The sequence below is a fragment of the Xiphophorus maculatus genome, chromosome 4 (assembly GCF_002775205.1).
Source record: "Xiphophorus maculatus strain JP 163 A chromosome 4, X_maculatus-5.0-male, whole genome shotgun sequence".
In the NCBI taxonomy this organism is placed as follows: Eukaryota; Metazoa; Chordata; class Actinopteri; order Cyprinodontiformes; family Poeciliidae; genus Xiphophorus; species Xiphophorus maculatus.
The window spans coordinates 25,152,269-25,177,459 of NC_036446.1; the positions used below are offsets into that span (position 1 = coordinate 25,152,269).

The window sequence follows — 25,191 nt, forward strand, 5'->3', positions numbered from 1 at the left end:
GAATGAACCTCCATAGGGCCGATGTTTGCAGATGTTGCTGTTACATCAGGTTTACAGGTGTACAAGAAACATGCAAATTCACAGGTTCCGGCTCTGGATTTTTATATATATATAAAAAATGTATATGATTAATTAATCGTAAATGAATGGGATAAAGTCCTGGTCCTAGATTTGAACTTTAACAGAACAAACAGAGATGAAACGATCCAATACCAAGGGAAATTTGACTCTGGAAAAGTCGTTCCATTTGTACTAGGACGTCTGAATCACAAGTTCAGAGTTGGACAAATCATCTGTGTGTTGTTGTCTTGACAACAGGTTAAACACTTGTAGTTCCTGTGGAGAGGGAAGAAATGTAATAAGTTTATGAATGTTTGTATTTAGGCTTCTTTGAAACCCATTTATGTCGGTTTCAGACAGGATGGCCAGCGAGAAGCACAGGTAGAGTGTCATTTATGTAACCTAGCCGAACACGCATGTCTGTTAGCCCTGATCCAAAAAGGCCCGTGTCTGTAACCCACAGCCCCAGGTTTAGAGGCATCGTGAGAGGCCCTATGAATACTGCATGATGGAGCTTTTATTACAGTGCAAGCTGGAGTGTAAATAAGATCCAGGCAATGGGGCACATTTACTAGGGTCAGATCGGGGGGAAGTGACGGTGGGGGTGCCTGTGTAACCTTGTCCCCTAACCTCCCGCTGTCACAAGCTTGTCACTGTAACTCATACGAGGATGCTGGGCCCTGGGGTGGTCAAGGCCAGCCTGAGAATAAAAGCTTTGACCAAGCAGTCGTCACGACCTCTTTTACAGGCCTGATGTACTTTTTGTTCTAACTTTGACCTTTTTAACTGTTTTACGTGGGATTTATACCTACAGTTTCCATCTTAGTGTATCTGTTTTTGAACCATCTCTTTGTTTATGACTCTAAATAAACTGAAATTGCTGCCTATGTGTTATTTTGCTGTGTCACTCCTCTTCTTAGCATGTGGAGACTTCTCTATCACAATCACGAGTCGTTTGGTGTTGCAGTTATTCTGCTCTGAATCGCTCATACACATGGCTAAGTCGGTACATAACATGTGTACCCCTGCAGTCCTGCATCAATTAACATCCTCCTCTTAATTAAGAGGCAGCTGTCATGCTTAAGTACTATTGATTGTAGCTAACAGGAGGACAGAGAGATCAAAATGAAAACGGGGCCATCAGCTTTCTTCCACGATGAGGCATATGGTCAACATTCCTTCTAGGAAATCAAACATCCCACATAAGTCAGGAAATGTTTAAGTTTATTATTATGCAGCCTTTTCATTTCCATCTTTTTGATTAGGCTGCATGAGAAATGATCATCCATTTTTTGTTTTGTTTTATTAGAAAGGCGTTTTTCTGTCATACTTTAGTTACCATGCACAGGATAGCCACATTGGGTGTTTGCCCTGTTTGTTAATACCTAACTCAGCTCTAATAGTTGCCATTAATTAAAGTTCTGGGCCAGTTTAGGAGCGTGTGCCGAAACAGCAATTTGACACCCCAAAGTTGGACACATTAAGCACACTTTGTACCATACTCACAGAGGGCCCGCTGCATGTTGTTGGGTAAGGATCGCATGTCTTAAACCTGCAAATCAACTGGCCCGCGTGACGTACACCGAACCCACCTCCTCTTCATCACTCGACAGCTGTCGTACAGTATTCGTCCTTGAGGACTGTATGTTAAGAGCTCTTGAGGTATTGTCGGGGCCACTGTAAACCGACCTTCAAGGCCGGTAACTAAAGCCGACGCATGCTGCTAAGGTGTTCGCTAATTAAATCATTATGGAGCCGGTCGGCGACTGCAGCTTTACCTGCAACTCTAGACTCAAGTCTGGAGCGAATAGAGAAAAGGTTGCCTTGATCTGGTTTTAATCACTTAGCCATTGCTGATTTGAACAGCAAAAAAAAATCTACTTTTACTGTATTTTGTAAGGAAATCAGTTTTGTGGTTTTCTGGAACGTTATTTCACTTGCTAATTACAATGAATATGGTATTCTTAGACGAATAAAGTAGTCATTGTTACAGTTCCCTGTCCAGAACGTTAATGAAAGCCTGAAAGTAGGTGGAGATTTGTTTGCGAAGACCTTGGCATGTCTTTTGTGCAATAGAAAGGAAAAACTGAACTTAACTGTGTTTAAATCAAGAGTGAACAGAATCATAGCTGGTTCTAAAAACTGACCATGACCTTTCTAACGATAAAGAAATAATTGTACATACAGTTATTCTTTTAATTTCACACAATTAAAAATGACAGTGAAAGGCAAGGAAGGCAATTTTTACGATTTGAATATATTTGCCCATTTGTTTTTTCTTTCTTTCTCTAGAGCATACCATGTTCTCAGCAAGCGTGTTTTAGCTGTGAAGGTGAGAATTCCTCTGACTGTATTGGCTCCTTTACTGTGTCTTTCCATTGCACTTAGTTTCATTTTGTGTTTGATTTAATAAACTCTACTGTCTCCTTTCTCTTTTTGTAATATGTGAGTACAGCTTATTCCTCTGGATATTACAGTGGAGTTACAGAAGCAAATCATGTCAGAACTGGAAATCCTCTATAAGGTTGGTGTCCCCAGCTCTCATCTGTTCCTCTTCAGCAAAACAATTTGTTTTTCCTAATCCTGAATCTTTCTGACCTGCTCTGTTAATTAACTACTGACATTATTTATCAGGGATACTTTTACAAAGTAAGGGATCAGAAACATACCCATTTACATGTGTTTTAATTCACGATGAAAAACAAAGATATTAAGTTGAAGTTCCTATAAGAAAGACACGGAGGTGCTATTGTTCTGATAGCAAAAGAAAATCACTACAAGGTTCATGGAAGTAGCCAAAGCTAAGTTGCTGTGCTGCTCTGAAGTGCTTTATTAAGATCAATAGTTATAACATTTGTTGATATAAAATAGATTTTGATCTTGGGGTTAAATAAGTGCAACTAATAGACCTGCTTTAACCAACTCTGCATCATCACTGGGATTAGTTTAGGCATAGAATGATTCACAAAACCAATCATTTAATCCATTTCATGTTAAAGGGCTCCTGCTTTCACTTCATTTGGTTTCTAAGCAGCGCTCCAAAAATAACACGTCATTTATAGTTCCTGCAATATTCGGTTTTTAAAACATCAGTTATTATGAACATCACGGCACAAAGTTACTGTGGCAGTGTGTGGCTATTTTTGATACTAAATCAGGATATGCTGCAGATTCTCCAAAAGGTTTCCGCTTATTTGTCATAAAAAGGCCTCAAAGTGTTTGCCCATCTCAGTACATAATCTGTTATTCACAATCAATTCCTAGCAAAAAGAAAAAAAGTTTTCTTGGTGGTAAAATGCATGAAGCTCCGTTCCGGAGCTCATCTGAAGGCCTGGTGAAGTTTGGAGGTGACCTCTGCACACTGTCTGATCCTTTCTACTTTGTTTTAATACCACCAGATTTACTTGTGAGAAAATTCCACAACAGGACATTTTGCAATCTGTTATTTACTCAGCTCTGCTCCTGGGAGCAAACCAGTCTTTCAAAAATGTCTGTAGAAGCAGGCTTGGTGCCAAAACGCTGGATTTTATACAACGCTGGCCATGGAGGATGATTAGCATAGTTGATTTCAATAATTTGGAGGGATGACCTGATATTTTTGGCAAAATGGTGAAGGAAAATCTACATGGTAGAATGGTAGATTTATTAGGTCCTATCAGTGGAGTCATATTTAGCTGCTGATAAATATTGGTAAGAGTCGTTAAATACAGAAGCATATGCAAATGGTTTATCTTTCAGTGATTAAATCAAAAGGAAGTCTGAGAATACTGCTGACTGTTTTATTAAATTGAGAAAGTCTTCTGGATTGTGTATCCATATATTATATCCGTTATTTCTCCCTTAGGATGTACTACAAACACTGTCGCCATTATTAGACACAATGAAAGATAATCCCTTCTAAAAATTTGAAAGGAAAAACACAGTAGAACAGTAGTTTACATTAGCAAAGAAAGAAAGTTTTGCTTGGGCTAGCAAGATGGCAACCACTTTTCCGACTTTATAAATAAATCAATATGCTTTGAGTTTATCTTAATTGATCTTCTTTATTTGCAGTGCGATTCGCCCTACATCATCACTTTCTTCAGTGCCTTCTTTGTGGAGAACAGGATTTCCATATGTACAGAATTTATGGATGGTGAGTTTTTCTGCTACGTTGCTTTCTCACTTGCTGCCTACGGCTACGCAGAAGAGACTTGAGGGAACAGCCCAGCTCTGTCTCTCTGCTGAGTATCCATTTACACTTCTGCAGATCAAAGGATCGTCTGATCGCTGTGAGCTGCTTAGCATGGCTGTGTGCTAAAAGCTACAAGGGCGTGATAAATCTTGACTGAAGTGCATTTGGAGATGTATGCACTGGTGTGAGATCGGGGACAGTGCGGTTCTTAGGTGTGTGTTTGTCTAAGTGCGTGTTAATGCAATGATTCCCATGTTTCACACATTCAGCAGTACGTCAGTAAAGTCTAACTTCTGACTACTTTATGGAACTTTTCTTAACCCGAGTTACTAGTAAAAGTAAACATTATGCTCGGATCAGTTATTTGCATTATAGAATATGGAGTATAGCAAAAATCATTATGTAGTTTGACGTCACAGTGATGTTTAAATTGGAGTTTTTCTTATGATTCTGGAACTACGTTTTAGGAAAAATAAACAGTTTTGAAGTGAAATTCAAACTAAACTGATATTTACTTTTAAACAAAATCTTAAGCCAAGGCATTTTTCTCCCCACTCAAATTTTACATGTTTTCTTTACTATGATTTTCCTTTGTATATTAAAAAGGAAATGTAGCATTCAGTCATGTTACATAGGTTAAACCCAGGCCTACAAAGATCTTTGTTTTTTCCCATGCAGGTGGATCTTTGGACGTCTACAAAAGAATACCGGAGCACGTTCTGGGAAGGATTGCTGTGGCAGTAAGTTTCTGAGCAGAGCGATAGTCATATCAGACATTTATTTTTAGTAGAGTTAGCGAGAGGGTGGTGTGCGTGTCGGATCTTTTTCTCTTATATTTTCTTGTCCCTGTTAAAGCCAGCTTTTTGACGGAGGCGGCCTTGAAGTCGATTAATGCTTGGCTCTTTTCCACACTCATTACCCTCCCTCCGGCTCCGGCTCCTCTTTTGTGTTGCTTCCCCTTTAACTTTGTCCGTAATCAAACAGTGACAGCTATTTAATCAGTGCTAATTCTGTTTCACAGCTTTCCCTCCTTTCTACTGTCACAGTTGTTAATTATCACTGAAAGAAAAGCACCCGGGGAGGTTGCCAGTTGTTGCTCTTGTACCACAACCTTTCAAGACAGTTTTGTGTTTCGTTAATTTCATTCATCTCTTTATGTGGCATATCAGCGGCGGATGACAAAAGCCTTGGAAGTGACTTGCATATTGTGTAAATGAAGAAATCACTGCAAAGTGGTGAAAAACATTTGAAAATGAATAATAGTTAAACACCCATTTGGCTTTCTGAAGAGGATCTGTCAGGTGGAAGGAACAGTTTACACGTGCCACACATCTTTAAAAGCCTTTCTTTCTCACTCGACTCACATTCATGTTATCTTTTCCAGGCATATTTCATTAGTTCCTTTATTTGTTATTTAATTGTGTGACTAATTTCCAACCTTAAATAAAATGATGATTGTATTTGAGAGTCTTAGCTTCCAACATAGTTTCCCTTTTGCCACAACAGTGCAAGAGAGATTTAAAATCGATTCTAATTCAAAGGATGTTTATGATGTTTCCATATATATATAGTTTACATGATTAATGATCCATCTGCATTGATGTAAAATGTAAATATCAATCCATATCTTCAACTTTAAGATGTTTATTTTTACATTTTTATCAATGCCTGTGAAAGCTATGAAAGAAAATCAGTCAGTTATGAGTCGATATACTGTAGATCTAAATGATTGTGAGATAAGCATATGATATTGCATCGTATCGATTGCAGATTTGTGAATTTAACTGAATAGAAATCTTATCATGACATGCTTTGTGATACGAGCAAACATCGTACCATCATTCACACAAAATGATATAATATCACATTGTGATAAAGCAAGTGATTTATTCTCATAAACCACACGCAGAAGAGGTGCAACATGTCAGCTTCTTCCATATTTAATATTTGTTAATAACCCATACCGTAGGTTGTTCTATTTTGAAACAAAAATGGTGTGAAATATTCTAACTTATCATTTATATATTGTTGCTCCATTGAAAGCAGACCTGTCTGCTTTATTTAATTAACATTTCCACAAAGGTTAGTTGATATTATCAATCTATTTGTATGTAAGCACTTTTAACACACGTGAGTGGTTGGGTTTAAATGTTGTGTTCTCTGACAAAAACCTCTACCTGTTTGAAAACTCTGGTGCTCATGTTTTACTGTGAGACCACCAGATTGATTTGGTTCAACCAAAGACGTATCAGGTCAGAACCAGGGCTGGTGCTAGACCCGGCTCTTAACTGATTCTGTAAAAGAGCCGGTCTGTTTTTCCACCACCTGAGAGCAGGAGCCACAACGTTACGCCAGTAAATGTCCTTCAAACTGTTCAACAACCAGCAGGGCTAGTGAATCACAACACCAGCTGTGGAAAACGGGAGTTAATCACAGCTTTCTGAGCAAAATATTTTAGCACCACCTGGAGACATCAAAGGACTAACAGAACTGAGTCAGAGATCAAGTTCATGTATTCGGTGGAAAATAATCAGCCATGAGCGCAGCTGTAAACGGCGTGTTGACCTGCTTCGACTCTGACAGCTGATTTCAAAATAAACAGCCATTTTTTTTTGTTACTCTGATGAGAGTCTGGCGTTGTGTTACTATCGAGTTCTGCTCATGTGTTTTTACATTTGACTGATTAAAAACGGAACGAAAACGAGTTTCAGATTTTTATCTGTTTAAAGTCGTAATCTTTCCGTTTTCTCGACGCTCCTGTCCCTAGGTTGTAAAAGGCCTGACATATTTGTGGAGCCTGAAGATACTTCACAGAGGTGAGTACGGTTGCTGCGTTATTAAAAAGAGAGAGAGAGAAAAAAAAGGGCAGAGTTGATAAAGACAAGCGGCAGAGTGCTGATGTCGCAGTTCTTATCAAGCAGTTTGTCTCCACAGATGTCAAGCCTTCCAATATGCTGGTGAACACCCGAGGACAAGTCAAGCTGTGTGACTTTGGTGTCAGCACGCAGGTACTCTGATTTGTTTGTGTTGGAGTGAATGAAAGAATGCAGGATGGAAATGCAAGGAAGCTGTAGAGTGGAGCTGCGCTGCCGCAGCCCTGTGCATTCATAGTGTGTGTGTTCACATGGTCAGCTTGTCAATCACAGCATTCATTCTACACTCAAGACATCAGAGCCATCCCCAGGGTCATCTTCTCACATTAGCGCCCCCCCTCTTCCATTGTTCTGCATCCTCTGAAAAAAACAAAATCACTTGCTATAATTATGACACACACACACACACCCCGCCGAGCCGCATTGATATGTATTCAGTAGATTGGAGGGGAAAGCGTGGGCGGCAGACAATAGCCTTGTCATCACGTGTGTGTGTGCACGCGCCAAAGTGTGTTTTGTAATGTAATCATCAGGGACAGACCTTCACCGTCCCCAAAACACCCAGAGCCGTGGACTCGGTTTTCCCTTTCAGCATCCTGGCACGCAAACAGTTGCCCTTCTTTGGAAAATTGGTCCTTCATTCATAACCTTCACTTCCTTGGCTTCCTAAAGGTGAACACATGTGTCCCATCCCTCTTTTTGTTCTATGTTCTTTGTTTACTTGTCTTTTATGCATGTAAACCCTTCATCTTTGCCTCACATTCAGTAGGTGGTTAAGAAAAAAACAGCCATATGGGAGCAGACAGGCATTATCACGGTTGTGTCACTGATGACATACACACTCTGATGCAGAGATGGGGACTCGAGTCACATGACTTGAGACTCGACTTGAAAAAATGCTCAAAGACTCTGACTTGACTTTGACTTTCACACCATTGACTTGGGACTTTACTTGACTTGAAGCTGTTTACTTGAAAAGACTTGATATTTTACTCAAAGTCTTAAAATTTAAAACACATTATTTATAGAGTGGCCCCATTAATTCATTTCACTCATTCCGTATTAACAGGCGCAGACCGTCCCTCTATTTTTCCGCACTCTGTATGTATGTGTGCGTAAGCTGCAGCACAACCAATCAAATTCACAGGATTTAAAAATAACAACGGGGAAAAAACGAGAGAAGAAAAAATGCTCAAAGCAGATATGCTCCTGTGAATAATTTCTTTTGGGTACATCTATCATGAAATATCCAACTAAAAACGGAGTGAAACAATCAAAACCTGCAAGAACCGGATCTCAGATGGAGATACAATTTCCAACTGTTCGGCATTTGAAGTTGCATAAAGAATGGTGAGCGGTTCTTTTCATTTACTATGAGACAACTGACTAGTTAACGTCGTGTTAGCAACTCTGGGTTACGTTGGTGATGCCACTTATCTTTAACTTGTCTGCTATGTTTAGTCATCCTGTATAAATCTGGTGATTCAAACGTATCCACATTAATGTGCACCGTGTTAGCTCAGGAAACCGGTGGATAGTGAGCGGGCTCCGGATCAGAAAGCAGGTTCTGGACCTGAACTCAGGGAAGAGAGTTTGTCTCTGTCCCATCATAATGATGAACCGGGTCCAGTTCCATCACAGGACGGATGGTGTATTCATAAAGGAAACTACGGTTTCTTACACCCTTTTCCCACCCTGCTCCCATATTAGTATTTTCCCATAAATATCCCCTCCTCCCCCCACGGCTCTTACGTTAGTTTTACTCCCCCCTCCTCTGACAGTAGCACCGAACAGAGACATTTCCCATATTGTCAAATCCAAAATTTGACATACATAGACATACATTTATGTATGTCTTAAAATACATAGAAGTATTTGAAGACATCTATGTTGGGAAATTATATTGACAATAAATAGATTGTTCACTGCAGTCAGTGCATGTCAGTCTACTGTTTTTTCAGTTATAACTCTTCTGTTGGCGGCGTGATGGTTGTTGCACAGAACCCATTACCAAGTGGTATAATTTTGCTAGAAAAACAAATCAAAATCCAGTAATTTTGCTATCCTTCAGAAATTGCTGTAACAGTAAAAAATTGTACAATTGTAAGGATCCCGAACGTAACACTGAGGGGTAGTTCTGAGTGTTTCTGGACGGTAATGCAGCACGTTATTTTGTGTCTTGGTTAGTGATTCTGGCAAGCTTGATTCACGCAACATGTTTTTATCAATACTGAGATGTGAAATTGGCTGTAGATTTAACCCCACTTGGATTAACAGATATTTATTTTACCATCACATCCAAATTTAAAACCACTGTGCTTTTGCAATGAGTGCATTGTGTGTTTGATTTTCAAAAGAACGCATGGTCTATTATTTACATTTAGCATAATTGAAACATTGTTTAAAAAAAAAACACTTGAAAGAACTTGAAATTCCAAGCTCCTGACTTGAGACGTGACTCAACTTTTGCCTGTCTTGACTTGAGACTTGACTTGAACGTCTTGACTTGAGACTTGTCTCGGACTTGAGGACAAAGACTTGAGACTTACTTGAGACTTGCAAAACAGTGACTTGGTCCCACCTCTGCTCTGATGCCTTCATCTCTTGTTTGAGGCCTGAGCGCAGCCCACTACCTTGGCAGTAGATTTAGGGAATGCAAATCAGCCGTAGGTGGTGTTTTATTTTTGAAACTGTAAATTGTAAAACCAATTAATGTTATTTGTGTTTAACTATTCATATAATTTTAAGCTTACTTACGTGATGTGAAGCAGTCTTTTCTTTCCTTTTGCAGCTGGTAAATTCTATAGCAAAAACCTATGTGGGAACCAACGCATACATGGCAGTAAGTTTTCTACTTTTTGTTGTAATTTAAGGTCAAATTTAGCATTTTGATTTTAGATGCATACATTTTTTTGTTTGTTTTTGGTTTGTTTGAAGAATAAGCTAACTTGTTTATCTCGACAGCCTGAAAGGATATCAGGAGAGCAGTATGGGATTCATGCTGATGTCTGGAGTGTGGGCATCTCTTTCATGGAGGTATACTATTTTTTTATTTTATTCATTTATTTTTTTGACAATAACTTCAAGCTTTTCCTTCTATATTTCACACGGAAAGGAATGTGAAAATTTTGCAAGGAGAAAAATATCAAATGCAAAGCAAGGCAGTAAAAGGTGGGAGTTTTCAGAAACCTTCCACAGCCTTGGGATGAGCTGGGGAATTTCAGAACTATTCAAACCTTTTATGAACATTATGGAAATTTATATGAATCAGATGGAAATCATAAAATTTTATTCTGATTCTGCAATGTCATATTTGCACATTAAACGTTCATAAAAAAATGAAAGTTGTTTCACTTCACTAGTCATAGGGACCAAAAGTATTGCTTCACTTGTCTTGTTTCTTGGGACTCGGTAGTTTGGAGTTCTAGAAGTTTCCTGTGATGGAGGAGTTTATGCAGGACGCTGGGCTCAGTACCTGTATGTGGAACAGCATAGCTGCACTCAGTTGTATTGGTAATAAATCTGGTTGCTCGGGTCAAAATATTGTTGTAATGTATTTTCAGTAGATATACCAACCTTTTCTTTAGGAATTTCTGGACATAAAAAGGAATAAGCCCAGATTTTACCCAAGGCTTTATACATCTACAGCTGAAACATAACGTTAATATCAACTATTATGCGTGTGTCTGTGCATGGTCATCTTTTTTCCATCACTCTACACGTTGTTGATCATGTTTGAGAGACACACTGCTGTCTAACATTTCAGCTTAACAACTAGACTTTCCCGTTCTCTCTTCTTCCCATTTGCACTATTGATTTTCCATTCGTTTCTGTCTGCAGTCGTCTCTCTGCCATGCAACAAATGATTCATGCCCCTGTCTCACCTTTGTTTGTCAATAATGTTTAATTCAATCACTCTGGCCAAAATGGATGAGCTCAGTATGATGCAGTCCTGTTGAGATTATTAACAAATAATCTGTGTGATGAAGATGACCCATCTCTTCGTCGCTTGCTACTGGTGAATGCATTAAGCAAAAAAAGGAAATGGCCTTCAGTTTCACTCAGTTTGGGTCAATTTTTGAGCCACTGCTCCATCTATTTGTGATCAAAAAAAGAAAATGTTTGCTTTTGTTGTCATGGGGGCACTTTCAGATGAAAAGTATCTTCCTCATCAAAATGTTCTAAAGGCGGCGACGTGTCAAATAGCGTTTCACTCAAAATAGCACAGGTACGCGTTTTATTATGCAAGGCATTCACTACGTTGTCCTCCTGTTCTTTATCTGTCTATGTTGTTCTGGGGGGGGATTGCATGGAGGTTATTAAGTAATAGCTGACGTTGTTTGACCAAGAAGTATTACCAGCAGGTGGGCACTAAGCTTACTTTGAAGGCTGAATGTCTCCGCTAGTACATTTGCTTCAGCACCCACATTCTCTCACTCTGTCCATTTCTGAATACAAGAAGAGGGAATACAATGCTGTTTGAGCGCATAAAATTTAAATATACATTTCAATATAAAGCTTAATGGTGTTCAATTAAGTTGCATACAAGAGCACATGCTCCCATGTAAAGTTTATAGCCAGTATTTGTCACAACATTCAGCCCAGTTGTTATGAATGTGTTTCTTTGAGTGTCCTAATAAAGCGCTATATAATTTTGATGTTATTCATTTTTTCCACTGTTGGGATTTTTCACACATGCATTCACATAGGAAAATAGAAATTGTATAAAGTGTTTTTGTAGTTCGTTTTTTGATGTTTTAAGATCTCCTTTATTAGTAATTATTGTTCTACTTCTTACAGTTGGCTCTTGGCATGTTCCCGTACCCTCAAGTAAGTCTCTTTTAATTTTTTGTGTTTGCATTTGTATTGTATTTTTAAGCATGAACTGTACGTGACAGATAAATAGCAGTATCTAAAATGTAGCTAGGCATTATGCACGATTGTTAAAAGCGATGGTTTCAAAACTTCTCTATAATACAGTAAAGTCTTAATGAGCGGCTAATGATAGGGCCACAGTAACTGGAGGTTTCTCTGGCTTAATAGGCAAAGAGTCCTACAGCACAAACCCTCACCCACCTGTTGCTGTGCACTTTTGTCTTCTTCACAAGGTAGAAAAATTAAGGCATTTGGAAATATGTCTAGTCATGAAAAGCGCCATCCATCACTCTTATTTAGTTAACACAACTTTAAAACTGCATTTAGCAAGCTAGTGAATTTAAGCTGCAGATAGCCTAATTAATAACCAGCTTGTATTTCTTGAAGTGTTTTATAATAGTACAAATTTCATAGTGCTCTAAAATTTGACATTTTTTTTCTTTCAATTTTCTTCTAGACTTCCTGTTAGTCTGTATTAAAATCAAATTAAGCATCAATGTTTAATATATAACAACAGCACTGATCAAAATTTTATGTAATTCCAACAGCAGTAGGACGAGTTCTTGCTTTTCTGTTTTTTTTAAAGGGATGATTTTATCAATTAATATAGTTTGAAATGTGTGTGTAAATAGTGTCAGATCATGATATTTCTAGTCTAGGTTGTTTTACCCCCCAACAAATTCCTTTGGTTGTTTTATTGGGGGTGGAGGTTCTGCAGATAGCTCCTGAGTGACACTGATATACTGATAATCCTTGGAATTTTTCGTTCCTATTTATACTGATAAATATTTGTTGTTTAGATACAGCTTTCGGTGTATGAGGCTGTTGTCTGGGCCCGTTCCCTCCTCCTCATTACAGTAAATTAAAATCCTCCTCAAATGTAATTGCTGACTACAGAAGTGACTTCCCAATCCCATCAAGTCTTAATTAGTACTTTAAGTTGGCTTTAACTTGCTAATCTGTCCCTGAGCAATCTGAATCTGGTCACCTCAGGTTACCTGCTGGCTGCTCCCCTGCTAGGAATCTAAAGAAGCGGATTTATGTTCAGGATGTATTGTGTGAAAATCAAGCTCTCTTTAAAATAAAGTAAAGAGCCCTTGACTTTATTGTAAGGATATTAGTAATTTTGTAAAAAAAAAAAAAAAGATTTCGATTATTTTTACGTTTTTCAGTCTTGACAGGATGCCAAGGACGTTGATGGATTTAGTTGGACTATATGGTAAAATTTAACTGTGGGGGAATGAATGAAGGGATCACCAATTCTCTATAAAAGCCATATATTTCTTCATTTTTTTTGGTCACATCTATACCAAGGGTATCTGCAATTATAGAGAGGCGTGCATCTCCTTTATCTGTTGGCTAGCTAAGCTAAAATACAGCATGTCACAAAAGTGAGTACACGTCACATATTTTTGTAAATATTTTATTGCATCTTTTCAAGGGACAAGACCCACACGTACCTATTTGTGTCCAAACTGCTGGCAGCAAAAATGAGTACACCCCTAACTCAGAAAGTCCAAATCATGCTTTGAGTGTCATCATTTTGTGTGGCCACCATTATTTTCAAGCACTGCCTTAACTCTGTTAATCTTGAAGTAGATCTTCACAGGTTGCCACTAGAATCCTCTTTCACTCCTCCATGACATCATCTTCTGCTTGAGGATGCCCCACAGATCCTCAAAAGAGTTCAGATCTGGAGACATGCTTGGCCAGTCCAGCACCTTTGACAAGGCAGTGGTTATCTTGGAAGTGTGTTTGAGGTCATCATCACATTGGAATACTGCAGTGGACTGGAATACTGAAAATAATGCTCTGCTTAAGTATGTCACAGTATATGTTGGCACTCAAGGTTCCGTCAGTGAACTGTAGATCCCCACAGCCTGCAGCAGTTATGCAGGCCTAAGCCATAACACTTGAGAAATGGTTTTATTTGAGTCATAAAAGGCTTGTGAATGGTGCAGTTGCTTCTCCAGAACCTGGTAGCTGACTGGAAGAATAAAATAAATGACTTTTCACACAGCCCTTCTCTCTTGTTGGTGTTACTTTGTGCAATGCAACTGCCTCTCCATCACCTAGGATTTACACTTCATGTGTCTCCGCTGTGCTGCGCACTTTACCGGCAGAAATCAGCCATTACTGACCACGCTGATTTAGAGCATGGACATCAGTGCATCAAAAACTGCGCGCAGACTGCCAGGCCAAAGTTGACAGTTTCTGTGAGTTTGATGAAAAGCAGCTGGACACAACATGTCACCAGATCAAGTCCCCCTCCAAGTCTGACCATTTCTAAATAAATGCAACTTATACATGAGTGGGACTTGAAGTCCAAAAAAATGCAGTAATTAAGTATTAATCTATAACCTAGTTGGCATGTTTACATAATCAGTGAGGCTGATTCCAGTAGATATTGCTGTTTCTAATGTTCATTCTCAAAATGAGTCATTGTGAAAGGGGAGAAAATTCATATTTCTATTCAACAATACACATCTGCAAGTCAATATATGGAGAGTTTGTGTTTGCGAATTTAGTCTTGAGCTGGTCTAGTTTTGGTTAGATGTTCCCTGATTTACAGTAATTTTGTCATTCTTATGTAGTTCCTTCCTCACCTAATTATTTTGAGGGATTGCACAGAATATTTGGAATATCTGTCAGTTGTTTATGCTCTCGCGTGTCCAACAGTTTCCTTATTTCGGTCTTAATTTTCCCCTAACTCCATATGGCACTCTAGACAGTTCACCTGCAGGCTGTGGCAGAGCTATGTGGCAAGAACGCTCGGATCCAGCTCGTCAAGCACAGCCAGCCAAAGTCCTCGGGCCTAAGCTGTCATTTTTTTTTTTCAGATGTTGGCACAGCTGTTTGTGCAACCCTCGTCCCCGCTAAACTTCAAAGAAAACATTTCAGCACAGAACAACGAAGTTGGTTAAGATCGCGAGTGAATCTGTGACACGAATTTCAGCCTTAAAGTTGCCAAGGATGCTGGAAGAGTTACGTTTGGCTTGGAGGCATTCGTAAATTGCACTTCCAAAGAAAGCCAATATTGTGTTTGGGATGTGTCATTCATACTGTAAAATTCTGAGGATGTCTGCTTGTTTTCTATTTGCTTTTATTTGCAGCTTTTTGTTCAGCCGGCACTCATTCATCCTTTTGTGTGTGTGCGTGTGTACATGCAGAGTGGAGTCATCACCTCATGTTTGCTATGATTAGAGATGGTCTCTTTAATTCCACTTCACCACATGTTGGGATTCATTTGCGTTCTTTGTCAGGAGTTAATGGAGTTTTGCGCGGCTCGCTCTGAAAGTCTTTGAAGACACCAGACCTGATGATGTGATGTGTATACAGCCGCCAGCACTATTGCTTCTGATTGATTTGTTGTCGTTTTGGTTTGCTCTATTGTTTTGTTTCGTTTCATTTTTGTCATATTTCTCATATTTGAATAGATTCCCGGATGAAATATCGTGCCATTCTGAGTTTTTTTTTTCCTTTTTTAAGATACTTCATTACACATCACTGCATCTATCAAAGACTACAGACACTTTCCCTCCGTTACTTTTTCCCCCCTCAACATAAATAGAAAGATTATAATTTCTATTTCTTCTTTTTACTCTCTGGGTAGTTGTAAACGAAGTTCTGTGTGTTTGTCAGCACCCCACGTGATTACAGATACTGACAATAATATTACCCTTTTTCAAAGAGTTAATATTGGGGATCAACTTAAACAAGCGAAAGCGCTGACAGTTATGTAAAGAAATCCAGACTTTTCCATAATATTCATTATTAATTATTAAAATATTTTTTATGTTCCGTCATGGTGGAACCACAAACATCTGCATGTTTTAATTGCATTGTAAGAGATGGAACAACAGTATTACGTAACTGTAAAAGAGTAAGGAAAAGATATATTTCCAAATTAAAGATTGGACACGTAGCATCTGTAAAAAATAGTTTTGGACTATAACCAGACATTCTAAGTTAGATTTAGCTCTGACTTTGTGTGGACCATTCGACCTCGTGAAAAAATCTCCTAAATATTCTATTACTTACTTCTGAGAGTAAGTTTGATTGAAGCGGAATCACCATCTCAGGTGTGTTGCAGGACTAATCGGATTAAATGATGGTGACATGGAATGAATGGTCTGTTCAGGGTAAAATGCAGTGTTTTTTCTACACCAACAAGTCATACAGTCCAATTTTGGTGTCATCCAACCAGACTACCTTCTTCTTGGTTTGTTCCAACGGTACTTCTTCTTATCTGTTACTTCAGCGAGGATAGATTGGAGGAGGGCATTGCTAATTATCATCTTGTCAACAGATTCTCCCACATAAACTGTGGATTGCTGCTGTTTCCTTTCTCTTTCAATCATGCACTACTTTTTGTCTATCATTTTAACCTCCTTAAATACATGAAAGTATGTGGTTGTAAAATCAATGTGGAAAAGTTTCAGGCGTATATGTTTGCTGCTGTCCTAAAGATATGCAAGTATTGGTTTCATGGTAATGAAAGTAGTAGTTCAGGGTTGTTGTCTAATGTTTATGCACCTACCTTGTTATTGTCTCTCGTTATGATCTCATTACAATGTCAAAACATGCACACTTTTAAACATGATTAAAATTTATATATACTGTATATATATAAAGTATTTAGAGAAAGGAACTCGCAACCTGATATATTTTATGAAGTTATATTGAGCAGGCGAAGAAAAAAAAAAGTTATGCATTTGAATATTGATTTTGTGACTTCTGGTTTCACGCTGAGCTCTCTGCGATATTTCCAAGAAAGCGAAAAGCGAAACTTCATAAGCTCAGCAGAGACGGAAAGCTGATGTTTTCCGCAGAGGCATTCATCATGTTGTGTCACAAACACACACATACACAGAAGTAAATACATCCTCATACACAGCGCTGTCTTCTTGGATGTGACATTACAGAGAAGAAAGTCAGAAGATCTCTTTTTTCCCCAGTTTGATTGTCATATCAGGCATTGTTTACCCTCAGGATGAACATTCACCTAATGACTTATATAAACACACAAACATATTGAATTCTTCTTTTTGAAATGTAGCCATGCTGCTATGTAGAAGTACAATAGGTCCTCAATTGTGTTTTAAATAAGTTAGCCTCCCTCTATCCAATTTCAAGCCCTGGAGCAGCTCGCAATTCTGTTTTAGTAATTATTTCAGAACAAATTAGTTTTCCATAGTTGCTTTTAATGTGTCTGAATCAGGCAAAACTGGATATAGAGGCAGTTTAGGAGTCTCTGGGTATTTACAGAGTGCGAAAACCTGTATTTAATTGAGTGAATCAATAAGTGCTCTAATGCACTGTCAAAAAACGTAGAGAAATGAGCAATCTGTTCAGCTGAGCCCAGGTTTTAAGCCTTGTATCATTTATTCTGAGTGATGAATGTATAAATTTAAGGTTTTTAGAAATGAAAACAAGTTGTTGTAGTGAATTCATCCCTGGAGGGGATTTGAATGGGAAGACTTAATGCTTTGCTTAGCGCCACTGCCGTTTCATGCATTTTAAGTTAAAATGGCATGTCTACATTTTTCAAATCAAAAGCCCTTTTTCTACTTCATACATTTTTAAGAACATTATGCTTTTTTTTCCATCATAGCTGTGAGTGCATGTTTTTTTTTTTTTGTTTTTTGTTTTTTTTTACCGTCTTTCCAGAACTAGCCTAAATCTTTTACAGGATATTCTTTTCCTCACTTTTAAGGATCTTCTCCCGTATCTCCTCACATTTCTTCCCCGTACAAGCAATACCTCCTACCCTTTAGTAGTCACTTAAAACGAACCATTATACCTGTAAAGCAGACATTCAGCGTGGCCCATTGTAAATCTCCTCCAACGCTGTTTTACAGTTATTCTACATCCCAGCACATCTAGATAACCTGGAGGGCAGGAATAAAGAAATGCTCAGAAAATTAGCATTAGTGGATCTTTTACCCCCATTCCCCACAAATGAGAGCCAGACCATTAACATTTGTGTGTTTTCATTATGTAAATGGTGTTAGTACGTACTCACAAATTGCCAACAGGAAAGCAATAATTTTCTCCTAGTGATCATAATGTTTCCAAGTGCATCGTCTTGATTATGACACACTAATTACATATTGCCTCATCTCTTTGTTTTTTTTGTTTTTTTCCTTCTTCTGTCTTGCCCTACAGATTCAGAAAAACCAAGGATCTCTAATGGTAAGTTTTATTGCTATGGAATAGGATGCAAGAAGCCAGAGGTCTCCTCCTCTGCATATAGTCTGTCACTCTTGGTTGACTCTCTCATTTAAAAAAAAAAAAGCTCACTCAGATTGGATTTTTGCAGCAAATTATTAGATTATGCCTAAACTGCTGGTATTACATTAGTTGCTATAATGGAATAATAAAAACCCTGCTTTGCCTGAGCTTGCTGCATGTGATTAATCTTAGTACTTTTTTTTTTTTTATCACACAACTGATTTCCCCTATTACCAAGAAATTCCATGTAGGCTAACGTTTCTCCCCCCCCGACTCCTTCTGCTTCTCCTCGTCAGCCTCTCCAGTTACTGCAATGCATCGTTGATGAGGTGAGTCGCCGTCTTATGTGCTTCTGCATCTAAAGTCGGTCCTAATGGCCCGGAAAGCTTATATTTTGTTTCCTAATGAAGCAAACCACTCAGGCGGCTTTGCTCCCCATTCACTCAACCCTTCACCCTATGCAACAGCCTCCGGCAACAGACGTATGCACATTACTGTAGTAGAGGCTGGACTCGTCACGAGTGACAGCCGCACAGAAACACAGTTCTGAATTCTGTGGATTACGAGAGCCAGAATTATGTCGAAGCGGGATTTTCTTTTTCCTACCTGTTATGTAAAACGGTAATGGCTATCTGAAAGGTTGAGGTTGCATCCTTGTTTCTGAGAAAACATGTTTGAAATCAGGAGTACATGGGAATGCAAGACTAAGCAAAATCGTAAATAAAAAATGTTGCCATTTTGAAAGAAGAAATTATGTTTTGCGTAGCCAATTCTAGTCTCCCTTTTAAAAAGACGTCACACGACAGGGGTGTGTGACACAAGATCAGGCGTTGAAATGTATCCAGAGCTGGGAAATGTTTTCAGTCCTGTTTGTCCAACTATATTCGTTAGTTTATCCATCCATCGAATTTTCCTTCTTTCCTTTTTTTTCCCCATGTTGATCCAGTAAATGAATTGTGAACTTTTGTGTTTGATTATGAACTCTTCAGTTGAATTTGGATATGGAAACGTGTAGAAATCCTAACAATTGTTGTACCAGCTACTCATCCTCTTCAGAATAGACTTCTGTTACCAATTAAATCTAAAATGTCACTTTTTTTTGTGAAAAACAGTTTATTAGATTCAGTATAAACCAGACTAACATGCAGGGTAAACCCACCTAAGCATGTTTGTTTTTTGATTTATTGCCATACTGTCGTCCTCATGAATACTGTATGTGAGCGCACACTGCCCCTCATCAGAACCAGCAATCACATTTTCTTCATTTTTTTTGCTTTTTGCTGACATTCACTAATAGCCAAAATGCCTCAACAACAGCAGCCACCCACTGCCCCCATCACCAGCCATATTGCACATTAAACATACAGTGTCACTTGTCCTTAACTGCCTATGGATTGCCCGTAATTAATAATTAAATGCTTTTGGTTGTAATGGATTGACCTGGGCTGAACTGTTCATTAGTCAGCTAGACGTAGCGATCACTCAAACTATTTTTCCCGTGCCCTTTGCTGTCTCCCCTTGAAGGGAGAGAAAGCGCTGTGTTGTCCCTGCCGGAGCAGCAGAGCTTTACTGTCCCTGCTAATTTGGTGCCTTCAAGGAGGAGACAATAGGATAAGCTCTGTCTGGAAAGATGGAAGTCACTCTGAGAGAATGTGTATCCTGACTAATTAACTATTTAGCTGAAGTACATGGGTAATCGTTGAGGCACAACTGGTGTGCGGATACTGGGAGAGCCTACTGCGTTTATTTGTGTGTTGAATATTAAGTAAAAATCTAACAAATTTGGACATTTGACACAGGGCAGCAGAAATTTAGGTTTTGCTCTCAAAGCAAGCAGATAAGCAGGGGAAAAAAATCTGTTTTAATTCATTTATTGTTGGGAAAATGAAAAGGAAATTTTCTGGTGAAGGAATCCCAAGAGCTAAAATTTACAGTATCAGTGTAAAGATATGCGTTTTGCTGAATGAGGTAGTCATTAATTATAATTAAAGCTAAAGTTCAAGCTTTTCAGATATGTTTAATTTCATGTTTTAAAATTCTTTGCAGGCTTAGATATAAAAGATTTGCTGGGAGTTAAAAAAAATCCTGTTTTGATTATGCATTTTACCTTAAAATGTGTCAATCGTAAAACTAAAACTTGCTTTTGTGCTTAGTAAAAGTTCAACAAAGATCAGGGACATAAGCTTTGAAATTTAAATAGGTTTTTATTTTTGTAATGTCTTAATTTTCTACTGAATTTATAATATTACCTCCGTCAAGCAGTCCGCAGCACGTTTTTCTTTTGTACTTATTGTTTGTTACTTTTAATGGCTGAATTACAGGCAAAGAAAAATCGGAACCAGTGATTCAGACCTCAGAGGAAAGCTGAAGCTTTTATTGGCTGGTATGAAATGAACTGGGTGCAACGCTACCTTTGACTGAATTAGTGAAAGATAGAAACTTTTATAAAAACTCTTCATATTATTTCTATTACAAGAAATGCCTCTATATTTTTAAATAAACACTCAATGATATTAGAATCATCATATTTGTATTATTTCTCTCAATAGAATGAGTCAGAGATGTCAATGTTTTATCTAAAAGTTTCTTATAAGAATAATAGTGCGGAAAATGTTTTGTTTCAATTACATCTAAAATATTATGAAGACGGAAACTTAGGGTGTTTTCACTCCTGATTGTCCAGTAGACTGTTCGATTGGGGACCAAAATTACAACAATTGTTACATTTTTAGCTGGTCCGGTTTTTTTTCACACTGCATCGTGTTAAACGAACCAAACTCAAAAAAAAAACAAAAAAAACCAGTTCCCCTCCTTGCCGGTAGTGGCGCTGCATCAAGAACCAGTGAAGAAAATCACAAAAACAAGAAGACTGCTTTTGGAGTTCTGTCCGGTCCGCTTGGTGTTCTAACCAGAGTTCATTCAACCAAACCGAGACCCAGGTTTCAGGTGGACCAGAGTGTGATTTTGTTGATCTGAATCAGAGTTTGCACATTTACGCCTCCCGAAATAAATCAGACTTTCTAGACAATAGAACTAGTGTTTAATAAAATAGAAAAACAGGGCTTGCGTGAATGCACCCTAACATTATCTGCGTGTAACGTTAAGGCCGCTACTCTGAATAGGAGTCGTGTGTGTGTGTGTGTGTGTGTGTGTGGGGGGGGGGGGGGGTTCTTCCAACAGACTTTATTGTAATTTTGCTGCACTTTGTCCAACATTTTCTTGTATTAAACGCCTTGAAAAACACTGATAAAGATGGTAGACAGACCAGAGGAAAGCAAATATACTGTTATTACATAGCAAATAATTGCTGCTTTATTAACCTTTATGACACAGAGATTGGGGCTCGTTTAAGACCACATGTATGTTTAATTGACGTTAATTTAGTTACTCTTCACTTAGATTGTTTTAGTGTGTCCCTGAGAAAAACACTCGCGCCGTTGAGCCAAGGTCTTAAATTGGAAGTGCTCTGCAGTCGTTCCCTCCATCTGTCCGCTGTCCTCTCTCATTAATGTGCCGGCTCTTCTCTGTTTGTTGAATAGCTAACTAATAAAGAACTCCCACTTTATTCTCACGCCTGTAATTACTGATCTAATTTTGCCTAATAATTGCTTCATGGCAATGACATGTATATTTACTCGTACCCTCGTAGCACGCACGCGCGCCGTCTTACGGTGCAGCAAATTGACAAGCAGAGGAATAATTTAAACAGGCCAGTCACTTTCATCAGCCTGCTTGTCTTTTGTGCCATCGCCTGCTGCCACATCAAAGCTGCAGCAGTGTTGCGCTCAGCTGGAAACATGAATATATGCATAACGTGTTTGTGTCTGTGAAAAAAAAAAAAAAAGGTGCATTAAGGTGCATGCAGATATGTGAGGAGTGTGGACAGAGGTCTAATCTACACAAAGGATGCATTTACTTGCTTGGTCAACTCTTTGAACATACGCCGGGTTTAATTTTGAGTGTGCATGCAGACGGTAATGTCTGTCCGGGTTTTCACCACCTAAGCAGAGAACATACAGTCAGGCTTGTAGTGTGTGGTGCTCAAGGGCATTTCTTTGTGGGTGCAGGTTTGTGTATGTACTATGATATATTGTTCATCCAAGCGGCGACGCGACTGTGAAGTGCAGTGAGATTATGAGGGAGCCATTCCTTTGTTAATTTAAATGGGTTCATGCATCATGCTTTGCGGGAGGCTGCCGATCAGAGCATTAAGGAATGGCGAACACAGCCCAGAGGTGTTTTTACTGGCACAGCAGGGTTGTGCTTGTAAAGAGGTCTAATTTTTGGCATTTGAATAAATGCCTGGCTATGAATTCAAATATTAAGGTTTTGTGTGCAGACGTGTGTGTGGTGGGGTGTGTGTGTGTATATACATATATAAATAATAAGTGTTTTTTGTGCAGATCTCTGGAATTAGGATCTACTAAATAATCCACCTACCAACTAACTTTTTCAGATGGTTCCTCTGAAATCAGATTTTTATCAGTTCCATTAAAGCCCACGTTACCTTCTGTTATGTTGCAGTGGTTCGAAATTGATTAGAAGACAAAACTAAGAAGACAAAACTTTGCTTCACTTCTTTTTCTCTGTTGGAATTGACTACCGTAGTTGCAAAAACAAGAAAAAGCCCTAGTTGGTTTATTTTACTGTTCTGCTGAGAGCACAAAACAAGAACAGAAGCAGAATAAATGGAACAAAATGAAGTAATGAGGTAAGCGATGGTTGCACAGATGGTTTGCATGACATGGTTCAGAGAGTCAACGTTGACAAAGTACATGTCAAAAGATGGGCACGGGATTCAAGTTGTGGACCTTTTCTCCCAGTTTTTGGTTGGTTTTAATTCAGACATGCATAATAGAGCATTTTAGAGGTAAATAATACAACCAGAAACCCAATGTTATGTCTGCCAAGCTTTTATGAATTCATATATACTTTTTAAATGTGCTATTATTTTTATATTTTGAATGTACCTTAGTGAGTTAATCCAATGTGTTTAATTTCTGCACAATCTTTTTCCAGTAATTTGACACAGGAAGATATCCTACAAAGCTGGTTCCCATTCTGCATTTATCAATTGGGGAACAAAACGCTGCCATGTTTTAAAAGCAACAATATATTTAAAAAAAAGAGAAATTCATACATGAATACCTTTCCTCCAGAAATGTGGCCTTGATTTGAATGACCTGAAAACGTTCACAGCAGCTTTTGTCGTGTTGGTTTCTTTATCTGGTTTCATCTTTCTGTGCCATTTGGTGGGTTGCTTATATTTGAAACCTCAAAGCCTCTTCAGATTCTGATTCCTTTATTTCCTCTTCACCCAGCGCAGGACTGGGACCAGAAAATGGCCCTGACATTTGTGGCCATGCCGGCCCACCATGATTATCTATACAACATATGGAGGCACATAAAATACCACAGGATAGATGTTCACGTTTTGTGGATTGAAAGATTAAAACCAAGTACAGCACCCTACGATTACAGGAGTAACCATGTCTAACAATGTCTTCTCCCAGAGACTTTCATATTGGTAGAGACGGCCACACTGTCACAATTACCATCTTTAAATGAAAGCGGATGTCAAAGATTTTTTTTTTCGGTTTTTATGAAGTATGTTGTTTATACAAATACACAATTCTGCCCACAATGAAACCATGTTTAATTCAAAGCAATGTTTCCTTAATATTAGATGATGATAATAACTGTAATCTGTAACACCTATAGACAGGAACTTAATGGCAAACTAAAATAACATTAAGTTGGACATCAAGTTTACTCACAGTACACACACACAAGTTTGTATTTCTACCCATATTAGGACTTTGTATTGACTTCCATTTATTTTAGTAACTGCATTTATGCCTACCTCAGACATTTTTCCTAGACCTAACCATTAGCAGTACATGCCTAATTCGAAACCTAACCTAAACTAAGTTCACTCCTTAGGCCCAAAACCCGGGCCCCATATGAAGTTACGCACATGGAAGTGGTGTGTTTGAGGTGTTGCCTTTAAATACACCCACAGTTGTGCTGCAGCAGCTTACAAAGTCATGACATCATCATCATGTGAGCAAATTGTTTTAAAGGCGTATTGAGCTTGGTGTGTGTAAATTTCTGACCTAGCAAAAAATAAGAGTAAAATATTTAAAAAATACTTTTTTTTTTCTGTCCTTAATTGAATTGTTGTTTTCTAAACAAATGGGCTTGTTTCCTCCTACAGGACCCTCCAGTTCTTCCCGTTGAACAGTTCAGTGAAAAGTTCGTTCACTTCATCACTCAGTGGTGAGTCAGACGCGATGTCACTGGTGCCAATATTGTAAAATGATTTATACTTAAAACGCTTTCAACTGTTAACAATTTTTGGGTGAGTTTATATTACATTTGTCTCGTTTTTGTGACCAACAAAAACACGACCAGCTCTGACTTCAGTGTGTCAGACTGAACAGTTCAAAATCCCGCAGGCCATATTTGTCGTGAACGGGCCAAATGATCCTGAATGAATCAAGGGTATTATAGTATTTAATGGCATTAAAGTGCATGTTCCTGTGTGTGTGGTTTCATTGTGTCGTAGTTGGCTTCAACCATAATATTTGGGGCTGCTAGCAATAGATTAAAAGCTGCCCCTTTGACAGTGACTGCTTTTCTAATGCGTGAGGACAAAATCCAGTGTTTACCCTGTTTGCCTCTGATTCATTAGCCACTTGTAACCTTTACAGTTAGGCAAACATTTACATGCACTCCCAAACCACATGCATGCTCTGTGTATGAGTGTGTGTGCTCAGTGCTCACCAGCAGACCATGGCAGCTGCTGTTTGTCCCCCGTGGCGGCTGTATTTGCTCACACAGGATACCTCTCTGCACAGGTGCTCCGTCCTGCTTTGGTGCAGCGTTTGTACTCTACTGTCTGACTATTCTTAGACGGTCATGGCCCTTTCATTATGATACATAAAGCAGTTTCACGACTAACTGCACACAGTC

The 25,191-nt window shown here is 38.6% G+C and overlaps 1 protein-coding gene across 1 annotated transcript in view; it reads left to right on the top strand.

Annotated features, from left to right (window-relative positions):
- map2k5 (mitogen-activated protein kinase kinase 5) overlaps nucleotides 1-25,191 on the top strand; it is a 55,831-nt gene that overhangs the window by 15,114 nt on the left and 15,526 nt on the right. Inside the window, exons 9-20 of the mRNA XM_005799760.3 lie at nucleotides 2,353-2,392; nucleotides 2,516-2,584; nucleotides 4,114-4,195; nucleotides 4,913-4,974; nucleotides 7,002-7,050; nucleotides 7,169-7,242; nucleotides 9,899-9,949; nucleotides 10,072-10,143; nucleotides 11,908-11,937; nucleotides 18,151-18,177; nucleotides 18,513-18,545; nucleotides 24,434-24,495. Coding sequence (XP_005799817.1) covers nucleotides 2,353-2,392; nucleotides 2,516-2,584; nucleotides 4,114-4,195; nucleotides 4,913-4,974; nucleotides 7,002-7,050; nucleotides 7,169-7,242; nucleotides 9,899-9,949; nucleotides 10,072-10,143; nucleotides 11,908-11,937; nucleotides 18,151-18,177; nucleotides 18,513-18,545; nucleotides 24,434-24,495 — 651 coding nt within the window. The remainder of the gene's footprint in view (nucleotides 1-2,352; nucleotides 2,393-2,515; nucleotides 2,585-4,113; nucleotides 4,196-4,912; nucleotides 4,975-7,001; nucleotides 7,051-7,168; nucleotides 7,243-9,898; nucleotides 9,950-10,071; nucleotides 10,144-11,907; nucleotides 11,938-18,150; nucleotides 18,178-18,512; nucleotides 18,546-24,433; nucleotides 24,496-25,191) is intronic.